We start from the raw sequence: 14054 nt of genomic DNA, 5'->3' as shown, positions 1-14054 counted from the left end.
AAATTCACAATTGCCTGTCTCTAACTTTTATTCTGCAGCTCTCTCTTTGAAAAACAAAGAGAAATATTTCAGGCATACACACAAATAATACCATCATAATTTGTATATCTATCACAATCTAAAGAAACAACAATAACAAAAAAAATCACCAAATGGAGTGAAGTCCTTTGTTTACTGCTCACAATTAAATCTTCTCTTGGTGCTCTCCTAATCTACCTGACCAGTATCTTGAACTTACTATTTACTTTTTTCTGCATTTCTTTATACCCAATACATATCTATGCATCCTTCAAAATGCATACTTTGAACTTAATTTTTATAACATGCCTGTTTCAAAATTAAGTTTGCTCAATATGACTTTCGTGAAATTTGTCCATGGTAATACGTGTTGCTTAGGTTCATTTTTCGTGCTATATCTTGTATTATATTTTATGAAGAGTCTATAATTTTATTATTTTATCTCTTATTGTGGTTCAGATCATTTTCTGTGATTACTATGCCATGGATATTTCTGTTTCCTTGTGTACAAATACAAGAGTTTGTCTGTTTTCATTGTAATATTGTTTTTATTGCCAAATGGCTCTTCAGTTTACATACTCATCAAGACTGTATTTTTAGAAGACCATTTTCCATGGATGTCTCGCCTTTTTGAGTATCTTGTGTGCAAAAGCACTGTCTTTTTTTTCCAGCCTATCTTTTCAAGGTCATTTGCATAGCAGACATCCTTAGAAAATAGAGATATTGTCTCCCTCTAGGGCAGAGGGAGCAGAGATCTGTTTCACATCCAGTATAATAATTAATTTCCCTTTTCTGTAATGGTTGAGCAGGTTTTGTTACTGTCAGTTTTAAAGTACTAAGGTTTTTTTTAAGTTTTTATTTAAATTCCAATTAGTTAACATACAGTATAATATTAGTTTCAGGTGTACAATTTGGTGATTCAACAGTGCCATACACTGTCCATTGCCCATCACATGTGCCCTCCTTACTCCCCATCACCTATTTAACCTATCCCCCCATGCTTCTTCCCTCTAGTAACCATCAGTCTGTTCTCCATAGTTCAAGAGTGATGCCAGGGTGGCTCAATTGGTTAAGTGTCTGACTCTTGGTTTCAGATCAGGTCATGATCTCACGATTCTTGAGTTCCAGCCCCACAATGGGCTCTGCACTGACAGTACCCTCTTTCTCTCTCTCTGCTCCTCGCCCACTCATGCTGTCTCTCTCTCAGAATAAATAAAGTTTAGGAAAAAACGAGTTGGTGGGGCGCCTGGGAGGCTCAGTTGGGTAAATGTACGACTCTTGACTTCGACTCAGGTCATGATCTCATGGTTCATGAGTTTGAGCCCCCCATCGGGCTCTGTGCTGACAGTGTGGAGCCTGCTTGGGATTCTGTCTCCCTCTCTCTCTGCCCTTCCTCTGCTTTCTCTCTGTCTCTCTCTAAAAATAAATAAAATTAAATTTAAAGAAAAGATCTGTTTCTTGGTTTGAAGCTCGAGAGTATTATGCTAAGCCAAATGAGTCAGAGAAAGACAAATAACATGATTTCTTTCATATGTAGAATTTCAGAAACAAAACAAATGAGCACAGGTCGGGTAGATACTAAGGATTTTTAAGCTAAGGATCCCCCAGATGTGATACAAACCGTAGGCATGTGCACTTCAACCTGGCCACTTCTGCGTCACCGTCACCACTGTGGGGCTTAGGAGACAAGGGGAACTGATCTGAATGTAACGTTCATGCTGTATTCTGAGTCCTTTTCATTGACCTGGTTGTCTCTAGTCTTCTGCTAGTATCTGTAATACTGTTGACGGCTAACTTCTTGGTTTGTTTGTTTGTTTGTTTGTTTTTTAAGTTGATTTATTCATTTTGAGAGAGAGAGAAAGATAGCAGAGGAGCGCAGAGAGAGAGGGAAAGAGAAAGTCCCAAGCAGGCTCCATGCTGTCAGCACAGAGCTGGATCTTGAGATAGTGACCTGAGCCGAGATCAAGAGTCAGAGGCTTAATCGACTGAGCCACCCAGGTGTCCCCAATGTCTTAGCTTATTAAGTGGAGTGAATTCTTGCCCATCCCTCTACTCCTCCCACCCTGCTGGTTCTTGACAGGAAATTCTCATTGCTTTATATCTACATCAAACTTTAATATTGTTATTTTATAAGTTTTTGTTTATCTGATGGTGGGAAATAGTATTATGATTTTAATTTCCATTTTCTTGATTCATGATGAGACTGAGCCTTTTCTTTAGTTATTCAGGTTTCCACATCTATGAAATACCTGTTCCTATCAGTCTGATTTTGCTATTGAATTATTTTTCTTAAGTTAGAAGACTGTTAGCTGTACTATTCTAAATATCTTCTTCAAACCTTTGCCTTTATTTTGGCTGCTTAATGGGGAGCATTGATGAGAAGAACTTTGTATATCAAAATTTTAAATTTAATATTAACTTCAAATTTAAGTTTGCCTAATTTATCAGTATTTTCCTTTTACTCATTGTGCTTTTCTATTCTGTTTCAGAAAGGAATGTCTTACTTGAAGTCATAATGACATTCTTCTGTATTTTTTTCTAAATGGTTAAACTTTTGCCTTTTAAATTTAAGTCTTATTTGATTTCCAGAGACTTTTTCTATATAAGATGTGAGGTAGACATCAAATTCATGTTTTTTTCCATATACATACCAATTTGATGATATATCTTTTTCTGTCATCTTTGTGAAAATCCCCACAAGTATATATATAAAAGCTTTCTGTTTTATTCCATAATTTTATTTGTCATTTTTCTATCCTGCTATAATGGCATATTTGAGATTTACATTTCCAGAAACATAGCAGATTAGGCTATATAATTAAAACTAACCCACACTCAGAAAACAAGCAAATATATAAATATATGCAAAATATCTATATGTACGTTTAATTATATATGTATATGTGTGTATATATATTACTAGGTACAAATGTAAGGGAAAATGGAAAATCAAAGTATTTTAATTGGAATGTCCCACTCAAATTGCTTTTGCCTTCAGCTGCTCACCAAGCCAGACAAACTTGAACTTTGAATCTTATAACTTGGCATGGTGAAGCAAGCAGGATTCAAAACACAAGGTCTTCCCAAAGCAAGGGATCATCTCCACTTTAATCTGTGAAAGTAAAAGTGAACCATACTGTTGATGTGCATAGGATTGTGTCAGAAACAAAGGCATATCTCTAAAGGAATATATCTGTATTTTAGACTGCAAAGAACCCCCATAAATAGTGTTTTTAGTCACATGGTCAACATACAGTTAAAAATAAGCAAGATAATACAAAGAGAAAAGTGCCAAGAACAAGGATACTATAGACTTCAGATATAAAAATATCAGGTACATGTTTATAAGGTAACTATATTTACGCTACTTATATGAATTTAAAAAACTGAAAATGTATGCAAAGAAAAGAAAATTATGAAGTGACACAACAGATTTTTTTTTAAGACTTTATTCCTTTAGAGCAGTTGTAATACTGAGCAGAAGATTCAGTGATTCTCCTCCATATACCCCCTGCCTCAGGACAGGCATAGCCTCTACCAGTAACAACATCCCGCAACAGAGTGGTACATTTGTTACAATTGATTAACTTACACGGATCCACTGTTATCAGCCAAAGTCCGTAATTTACATTGGGGTTCACATTTTGTGGGTTTATAATTACATGTATCCACCATTATATCATCAAGCAGAGTAGTTTCACTGCCCGCCCCCCCCCCCAAATTCTCTGTGCTCAGTTTGTGTATCTCTCCCTTCCCCGAACTCCTGGCAACCACTGATCTTTTTACTGTCTCCATAATTTTACCTTTTCCAGAGTGTCATACAGTTGGAATCACTCAGTATGTAGCCTTTTCAGATTGGTTTCTTCCATATAGTGTATGCACTTAAGTTTCCTCTATGTATTTTCATGTCTTAATTGCTCATTTCTTTTTGGCACTGGTAATATCCATTGTCTGGTTGTAGCACAGTGTATTTGTCCTTTCATCTACTAAAGGACATCTTGGTATCTTCCAAGTTTTGCCCATTGTGAATAAAACTGCTATAGACATCCATGGAAAGAGTTTTGTGCAGACATATTTTCAGCTCCTTTGAGTAAATACTAAGGGACATAATTGCTTGATTATATGGTAAGGGTATGTTTAGTTTTGTAAATAAAACAAACAAACAGACAGACAAACCAAAACTATCCTCCAAATTGGTTGTATCATTTTGCATTCCCACCAGCAATGAATAAGAGTTACTTTTGATCCACAGCCTCACCAATATTTGCTGTTGTCAGTGTTCTGGAATTTGACTCTTTTGATAGGTTTGAAGAGGCATCTCATTGTTTTGGTTTGCATTTCTATGATAACATACAGTGTGGAACATCTTTTCTGTTAAGATCCGTGGACCATTTTTTAATTGGGTTATTTGTTTTCTTATTGTTGAATTTTGAGAGATCTTTATATATTTTGGATGTGCCTTTTGCAGATATATTCTCCTAGTCTGTTCTTGTCTTTCAATAGTCTTGGTAATATCTTTTGTAGGGTAGAAATTTCTAATTCAGAGAAGTCCAGCTTATCAATTATTTCTTTCCTAGATTGTACTTTGGTATTATATCTAAAAAGTTGTTGCCAAACCCATGGTCACTTAGATTTTCTCCTATTTTACCTTCTAGTAGCTTTGTAGTTTTATGTTTTACATGTATGTGATAAATTTTTAGTTAAATATCATGAAAAGTATAAAGTTGGTATTTAGATTCAGTATTTTGCATATGGATGCCCAATATTACATCTCCATTTGCCGAAAAGGTTGTTTTTGCTCCACATGTATTGTCTTTGCTTGTTTGTCAAAGAAGATCAGTTGATGTTAGGAAGATTTGGTGTATATACTCAATGAGATATTACTCAGCCATAAAAAGAATGAAATCTTGCCATTTGCAGTGACATACATGGAGCTAGAGAATATTATGCTAAGTGAAATGAGTCAGTCAGAGAAAGACAAATACCGTATGATTTCACTCATATGTAGAATTTAAGAGTCAAAACAAACAAGCAAAAGGGAAAAAAAAAAAGAGAGGCAAACCATGAAACAGACTCTTAACTATAGAGAAGAAACTGATGGTTACCATGGGGGAGGTGGGTGGGGGGATGAGTGAAATGGGTGCTGGGTGTTAAGGAGGGCACATGTGATGAGCACTGGGTGATATATGGAAGAGTTGAATCACTATATTGTACACCTGAAACTAATATTACACTGTATGTTAACTAACTGGAATTTAAATAAAAACTTTAATAAAGAAAAAAAAGTAGTTAAACTTGTATCTCTCTAAGCTTCAGATTGAGACAGCAATAGACACTATTGTTTTATGTTCTGACTCTTAATAAGATGGCATATTAAATCTGTTTAATCAGCCAAAGTATTCTGTGATAATTTGGTAATTATCTGCAAACATCTGTGTGGAAATATCTACCAAATTTGTTGCTTATTCTAGAAACTTGAATATAATATAATGTACAATATAATGTAAATATAAAGGTACAATATAATACACTTTTTAATTTAATAAAATTTTAGAAAGCTTTCTTGAACATAGTAAATATCTCTGAAGAAAATATTGGGAACATTATTACCTAATTCCTTTGATTTCAGGCTGGACAGCAGCGTTGGTGGGAACAGGAGATTAAAATAAATGGAAATATTCAAAAGGGAGAACTAATTACATATAACTTGACTGAGCTAATTAAACCAGAGGCTTATGAAGTCCGACTAACTCCTCTCACCAAATTTGGTGAAGGAGATTCAACAATCCGTGTCATCAAATATAGTGGTAAGTAGTACTTTATAAGTATTTTTTTGTGTATTAAAGTGTCTGGAATATGTACAATGCAACTATCTACTAAATTTGGACATAAACTAAAATTTAGCATATTGACCTTCTGGTTCATCAGCCAAGCGACAAAAAGAGAAAACAGAAAACTAAATCATCATGTATTGTAATATTTGTTTTAAATGTAGAGATGTCGAATAATATTTTAGTTAACATTGAATCTCTGTGATAATGCCAACAGTGTCCTTTTATTTTCTATCCCATAAGTTATGATGCAATAATTTTGCATATTTTTTCAAATTCTTAATGGCTTTAAAATTTGTCATTAAGAAATTAGCAAATATTACCAATGCTTGGTTTTTAATTGATGGACTTGATTTTTTAGAGAATTTCTAGATTCACAAGCAATTGAACAGGAAGTATAGAGAGCTTCCATGTATGTCCTTTTCCCCCAACACAGTTTCCCCTATTATTAACATCTTTCTTTAGCATGGTACACTTTGTACAATTCATTAAAGAGTATAGACGTATTGTTAAAGCGACAAATAGTTTGCATTAGGGTTTAAAATTATTTGTGTTGGACAATTACATTAATTGTGATAAGTAGATAATATTATTTATTCATCATCACAGTATGATACAGAAGAGGTTCACTGCCCTGTGGGTCCCCTGTGCTCCCCTTGTTTATCCATCCCCACCCACGCCCTCCAATCCTGACAACCAGTGATCTTTTTATTGTCCATAGTTTTGCTTTTTCTAGAGTGTTGCATACTTGGAATAATGCAGCATATAGCTTTTTCAAACTAACTTATTTCAGTTAGCAATATGCCTTAAAAGGTTTTTCCACGTCTGAGGCTCGATAGTGCATTTCTTTTTATTGCTTAATATCCCATTCTACAGCCATATTGCAGTCTGTTGATCCATTCATCTATTGAAGTACATCCTAGGTTATTTTTTTGGTCATTTTTTTCTTTTAGATTGCTAATGTTAAAAATAGCTAAATGTATGTGAGTGTTTTGGTGTGTATGTTGGTGAAACAGATTAATATTTTATTGACTGAAGTTTATGTGAATTTTTCAGTTGAAATTTATAATATTCAGTGGCTACCTCTAGAACTGTCAATGTTTTTCAGGGTTGAATGATTCATATTTCATATTTATTTTATTACTTTAGTGAAATATTATTCTTTTTATCATTGATTACCAGGGCTTGAATTAAAAACTAATAGAATGTAGTTTTTTGTGGTTGAAGTTCTCCATTCAGTTTAGCATTAGGCAGATTTTTTCCTACTTAAGAGGGAAACAGTGAATACTATCAAAAGTAAAATATACAGTGAAATTATTTAAAAAAACTCATTGGATTTGGGGCACCTGGGTGGCTCAGTCAGTTAAGCATCCAATTCTTGATTTCAGCTCAGGTGATGGTCTCCAGGTTCGTGAGATCCAGCACTGTGTTGGCCTCTGTGCTGACAGCATGGAGCCTGCTTGGGATTCTGTCTCTCCCTCTCTGTCGGCCCCTCCACTGCTTGCACATGTGTGAGCACTCTCTCACTGTCTCTCTTTCTCTCAAAAGAAATTAACTTAAAAAAACTCATTAGAATTGCTTTCCACATGAAATCACTTTTCTTCACTCTTTTTTCATCAATTAGATATATTCAGTTTTCACTGAAAAAGATATACAATATAAAATAGAATATTAACAGGATAATAATAACAATAATATCATGGTGTCGCAGTTCATGAGATGCAGCCCCGTGTCAGGCTCGCTGTCAGCACAGAGCCTGCTTGGAATTCTGTCTCTCTCTCTCTCTCTCTCTCTCTCTCTCTCTCTCTGCCCCTCTCCCATTCATGCATCCTCCCTCTCTCACTCTCTCTCAAAATAAATTAAAAATAAGTAAATTTTAGTAGCTATAACAATTGTTATTCTGTAATAACCTCCATGATCCCATTGGACACACAATTAGATAGCATCTCAATATATTTTTTCTAAAATTTTAATTTTATATGTCTTATAAATTATGAATTATTATCTCCTTTTATCTAATTTTATGTTCCCTGTCCCTAAGTTATAAAACTATAGACTACTTAATATGGTCATTAGAAACAATGCATTAATATCCATTCATGTAAAAAATGAAGATATTAGGACCCAGAAAGTTTCAGTTAAACAGAGTTAAACAACCACAGAGTTAAACAACTATGATATGACAAATTCTGAATAGAACTGGGGTTAGTTCACCCTTTCATGACAGAGGATCCATGTTGCTTTGCTATATTTAGAAATTATATGACTTTCCTTAAAGAGAGATAGAGAAAAAACGTCTTTAAAATCTCAGTAGTTTTATTGAAAACTCTAAGGCAACAGACTAAAATGGAAAATAAATCTGGAGAATAGATATTATTGTAGTTTCAACTTTAATTATTTTTACATTCTTAGGCATACTTATTAAAATCTTAAACATTTTAATTAAAATTTATTTTATATAATATAGATTTGGGTAAAGTTTACTTAAATGGTATCTAGACATTTATAAAAAATCACACATGAAAGAATTGAAAAGAGAAGCAAAATGGACTGACTGCAATATTTAGAATTTAGAATGGCAAATTTTCACAAGGTTAAATCTGCTAGTTACAGTAAATTTGGTGACTAATAATATTGTAGCAGAAGACTCAGTTAAAACTCAGTCTGGTCATAGGTTAACTGTAGATGTGACATAGTTTTTAGAACTAAATTATAATTCAAAGATGTTTACTTCTTTGTGAGATAATACATAGACAAATTAAACTTTCATATTATTAATTATGAAATAATTTTAATTTTTTACTAATTAATTTTTGAAAGATAATATATTGATATCTTGCAAGAAAAAGAATTATTTTTCTTCACTTCAGTGGAACTAGTAGATATATAGTCCCTTCTCTATATTGTGTATTTCATATTTACAATGGGGAAAACAATGAGAAAAATAAAGTTAATAGAAATAATCTGTCTTCTGTAAGAAATAGTAAAAATACTTGAGAAACTAACTCACTTTGTTAAAACTGATGTCAGTGTACTCATGTAACAATTATCATGAGCACACTTTGTGTATGTGTGTGCATTTTTGACTATCATACTTTACCTATATGTCCAAGTTTAACAAAAGTGGTTAATGGCAAACACTAGGAATTAACAACAGACAAATTTCGCAAATTAGAGTAACTCCCTCTTGTAATCCTGGTAGACTACGGTAATGCTTTACTTTATCCAGAATGAAATTTGCTCTCGAAGTGATAAATGGCTAATGATTTTACACAGATAACATTTTAACAGCTGGATTAGATATATTTTTGTTGTTTCAGTAAAATGTAAAGTACTCATTCCTCTTCAGGTAGACATCAATTGTCACTTCTATGATAAGCACAATTAGTTTCTTGAAATAAATAGGTCTTCTGGTGCACAAAAATGCAAATGTATTGCTTTTTATTTGAAAACCGTGTGTGTGTGTGTGTGTGTGTGTGTGTGTGTGTGTGTGTGTGTGTGTGTGAGATTAGACAAAACAGCACTGGTACAGCAGTTTGTTTTAGGGTGTGTGTAATAACATGATATAAGGAATGTCTTATTTTCATATATACCATGTTATTTGCACCAGAAGTAGATAACTGCAAAAAAAAAAAAAAAAAAAAAAAAAAGCTAAAATGTAATCTTTGTTGGATAATTGCTTTCATTGTTAAACCATCTAGATTATAGGTTGGCCTACTGTCAGCCTGAGTTTTGATTTCTGGGGATTTTTGCACTGGTTAAGATATAAAAGATCAGCAACTCCATTCCTTGGAAAAATGAACAAATCCCACATGCTATTTAGCATTGATCTTTTGGGTACTTTGAGACTGTTATTGCTGAGCTCCAAAGTAGATTCTATTCAATCCTCTAGAACAAAATGGATTGCAGACACAATTCTCCATGGTCACAGTGGGGGAGATCATTAAGTTTTGATAAGGAACTATGAGACACTGATTAGACCTTTATTTATAAAAGACATTCAAGCCATGCTAACATTAGTTTTTTGCTTTTCTTGTAGCTCCTGTTAATCCTCATTTGAGTAAGTATATTTTTTACTTTAATAATGGTACAGCATTTCACAGTTAAGAAAAATAAAAAATTCATAGGCATACAAAGATTATTTAGCAACTGTTCATATTTTGTTTAAAATGGAATGGCTTAGAAACAGCAAAACTGGCATTAAATGTGAATTGTAATTTTTAATTTTTTATGGACATGGGTATAAAGACAAATTATTTAACATTGATCATTGATTTTTATAATTTTTCCTAAATAGGGAGCCATTTCCAACAACTTAACATTTGTTATATGTTTAACTGGGGAATTTTTTTTATCTTTTGTGGCAGTGCATATCATTTATATTGCTATTATTTGTTTCTTTAATTTTCTTTTTAAATTTCTACATTCCAGTTGTAAAAGGTTATAGTTACTTAGAAAGTTGGTATTCAAATAGTTTAATCAATATTTTTCTTGGATCACTAATCTGTATCCTCATTTTTAATGAAGAAGATAGTCTCTTCACCATCCTGTTGATAATATTTCACATTAAAGATTGACTTGTGTTTTTTATTTTGTGCCTAGGAATATATTGTTCTTGGCTAATAAAAGAATGGAGAGTCACTTTACATTCTTACTCCCATCCATCCAATATTCTCCATTACCTATACTTATTGAAGAAAATGTGCAGGTCTTTTTTCTCATCTTACTATGTTTCCTTTTCTACCGTGGCCTTTCAAGGATTATATCACCAAGACCATACTACACAACATGCTTCTACCTTATTTTCTACTAAAGATCCTCTTTTACTCCATTTCCACATATCCAAATCATAACACTGAATACATTTATGGGTCTTTACTATTTTCATATTTCTTTCATGCACACTTCATTTTGTTCTCACCAATGACCCTTTAATGTGGATATCCTCAAGTCTTTGAGGTTCACTTACAAGGTTTAGCACAAATGCTTCTTTCTGCACTAAGTATTCTCTCCATTTGATTTTCTGTAACAATTTATCTTCATCTATGTGGTCAGCTATTTTTTATTTTGTCATATTCCCCAGTAGATTATAAAATACTTAAGAGCTAAATATGTTTCTAATTTCTATTATCTCACTATCTTTTTGTCTATCACAGCATCTTATATTTAGCAGGTGTTCAATGATCATTTGTAAAAAGAACAACACGACAGTTTCAAGATGAATTAATTGCATAAATCAGATTCTCCCTGGCTTCCACCCAGGGTACTATTGCTATTTAATTACTATATTGATTATAATTCTTTTGAAGGTAAATTCTCTGACTATAATTTCAGTAGAAGTGTTTAAAAAGAGTTGTCATGGGAAGATTAGATACAGGAAAAATCGACAAATATTTCAGTTCAGGAAATATTTGTGAGCAGCTTCAATTTACTGGAAAAATGCATACATAAATAAACAGTAGAGCTTTGTTTGCTAACAGGTTACTTCCATACAATGTAATAAGTACCATTAATTTTTTGGCAAGTGAAGTTTTACAGAAGACATGCTATTTTAATTGGGTCCTGAACATTGAGTAAAGGTCCCTTTGGTGAAGAAGGTGAGGAAAGGCAAGCCTGTCATCAGAACGAAGGTCATGTTCAGATAATTACTGAGCAAAGCTCAGTGTGTCTGGAGTATGATGTTCAAACATTACAGAAGCCAGAAATGTGCCCTGAAGATGAACAATATTAATTAGAATTTGAGTGTTTCTTTTAAAAGCTTGTATCCTGTAGGTGATAGTTACCAACTTCTTCCTCATAAGCATTGTTTTTTATAGTCAAACAATGAGTTGGATTTTCTATTTTTAAAATAATTTCCAGTATAATTCTCTATACCAAAGATTTCCACTGACTGTACTTTTTTTTTTTTAATTTTTAACGTTTATTTATCTTTGAGACAGAGACAGAGCGATGACGAGGGAGGGTCAAAGAGAGAGGGAGACACAGAATCTGAAACAGGCTCCAGGCTCTGAGCTGTCAGCACAGAGCTGGATGCAGGGCTAGAACTCACAGACCACCAGATCATGACCTGAGCCGAAGTCGGACACCTAACCGACTGAGCCACCCAGGCGCCCCAACTACTGTACTTTTTTAATTTTACCAAGTTTCGATATGGTAAAAGATTAGAATTGTTTAGAACAAAGATTTTTTAGCAAACATCATACGATGATTTCCATAATTTATAAAGAGTATTTTTTAAAAAGGGTAATTATTTTTATGTTTTTGACGTAAAAATACATACGAGACCTATAGTGACAACAAATCAAACTAACCTTAAATGCTCTTTTGCGTATAACCACTTATATAGTTTTTAGGTGAATTTATTTATCCTAGGTATCTACTTCCAAAATATCTGTATAGAGTAAGTCCATGAAATTTATCATAGTAGGATTCTTCATTAGACTAAAAAAAACTGACTTTTAAATTTAAAAAAGAAAGGCCTTCTATTTATAGTGTCTTTTAAAAACTCTTTTGGTTAGTCTTTTGAACTGAAAGGAAGGATGATTAATTGTCAGAGAACTGCAGTCCTCTGGTAGAGCAGCAGCAGTGCTCAGTTGCCCTTCTCATACATGTCTTGTTCCTCAGGAAGGGCACCCTTGGACCAAACCTGAAGTTTAGTCCATGATTGGACTGTGTTAATTGAAAAGAAAACAGAAAAAAGTTGAATTTCAATTGAAATGAATTCTGAGATCTCACAAGTACCTCACCAATGGAGTTGAAATTTCCCACTGTAAAGAGGTTTTAAATTTTTTGAAAAGCAAATTGTTAAAATTCAGAACTTTTGGAAAGTTTGTTTTTGGATTTCATTTGCTTTATGTTAGAGATTATAAGTACAAGGCGGTATGTGTATATATATGAAATTCATATGCTTAATATAATATATAACCATAAATATGCATTATAATACAAAGAATGCATATGCATGAAAATTCACTACCTCAAGAAAACAGCTTAAAACTAAAAAGAAAATTTATTGTAATAACCCACTCTAAAATATCAATCCCAAGTTAGAACTAATGGACAAATTAAGTAAAGTGATGTGATATAAAATTAGCATACAAAAACCTGTGACATCTCTGTATATTCACAATGAACTTTCTGAAGATGAAATTAAGAAAACAATCCCACTCAAAAACAAAAGAATAAAATATTTAGAAATAAAAATAAAATATTTAGAAATAAACTTAACCAAAAAAGTAAAAGACTTCTACATTAAAAATTATAACACATTGTTGAAGGAAATTAGAGAAGACAGGTAAATGGAAAGACATCCCATGTTCATGGATTAGAAGAATTAATATTGTTAAAATATCCACATTTTCTCAAACAATCTACAGATTTAGTGAAATCCCTACCAAAATGTCAATGACATTCTTTACATAAATACAAAAAACAATGTTAAAATGCATACAGAACCATTAAGGATCCCAAATAGCTAATGTAATGTTGAGCAAGAAAAATAAAGCTGAACGCATCGTAATTCCTGATTTTAAAATACATCACAAAGCTACAGTAATCAAAGGAGAATGGTACTGGCATAAAAACTGTCATTTAGACCTATAGAACAAAGTAGAGAACTCACAAATAAATGTGTGAATTTCCAATCAACTTATTTTTGACAAGAGTACCAAGAACATACAATAGGGAAGGGACAGTTTCTTTAACCATTTACATTGTTGGTGGGTATGTAAATTGCTACAGCCTTTATAGAAAACAGTGTAGGGGCTCCTGGATGGCTCAGTCAGTTAAGTGTCTGACTTCGGCTCAGGTCATGATATGCAGTTCTTGAGTTTGAGCCCTGCATCCAGCTCTGTGGTGACAACTCAGAGCCTGGAGCCTGCTTCAGATTCTGTCTTCCTCTCTCTCTGCCCCTCCCCCTCTCATTCTCTCCCTCTCCCTGTCTCTCTGTCTGTGTCTCTGTCTCAAAAATAAACATTAAATTTTTTTTAAAGAAAACAGTGTAGAGGTTCCCCAAAAATTAAAGATAGAATTATCAAATGATCCAGCAATCTCACTTCTAGGTAAATATCCAAAGGAAATAAAATGTCGTCTTGATGAAATATCTGCAATGCCAAGTTCATGGTAGCATTATTCACAATAACCACAAAATGGAAATGATCTAAGTGTCTGTCAATGGATTAATGGATAAAGAAAATGGAGAATATT

At 33.1% G+C, this 14054-nt stretch overlaps 1 protein-coding gene across 1 annotated transcript in view; it reads left to right on the top strand.

Annotated features, from left to right (window-relative positions):
- Positions 1–14054, top strand: part of MDGA2 (MAM domain containing glycosylphosphatidylinositol anchor 2) — a 488781-nt gene that overhangs the window by 437574 nt on the left and 37153 nt on the right. The window contains exons 11-12 of the mRNA XM_032593527.1: positions 5648–5825; positions 9889–9909. Of these exons, the coding sequence (XP_032449418.1) occupies positions 5648–5825; positions 9889–9909 (199 nt within the window). The remainder of the gene's footprint in view (positions 1–5647; positions 5826–9888; positions 9910–14054) is intronic.

This window comes from Lynx canadensis, chromosome B3 (genome assembly GCF_007474595.2).
Source record: "Lynx canadensis isolate LIC74 chromosome B3, mLynCan4.pri.v2, whole genome shotgun sequence".
Lineage (NCBI taxonomy): Eukaryota > Metazoa > Chordata > Mammalia > Carnivora > Felidae > Lynx > Lynx canadensis.
The sequence above is the reverse complement of the archived record's forward strand: the minus strand, read 5'-3'. Positions and strand labels throughout refer to the sequence as shown.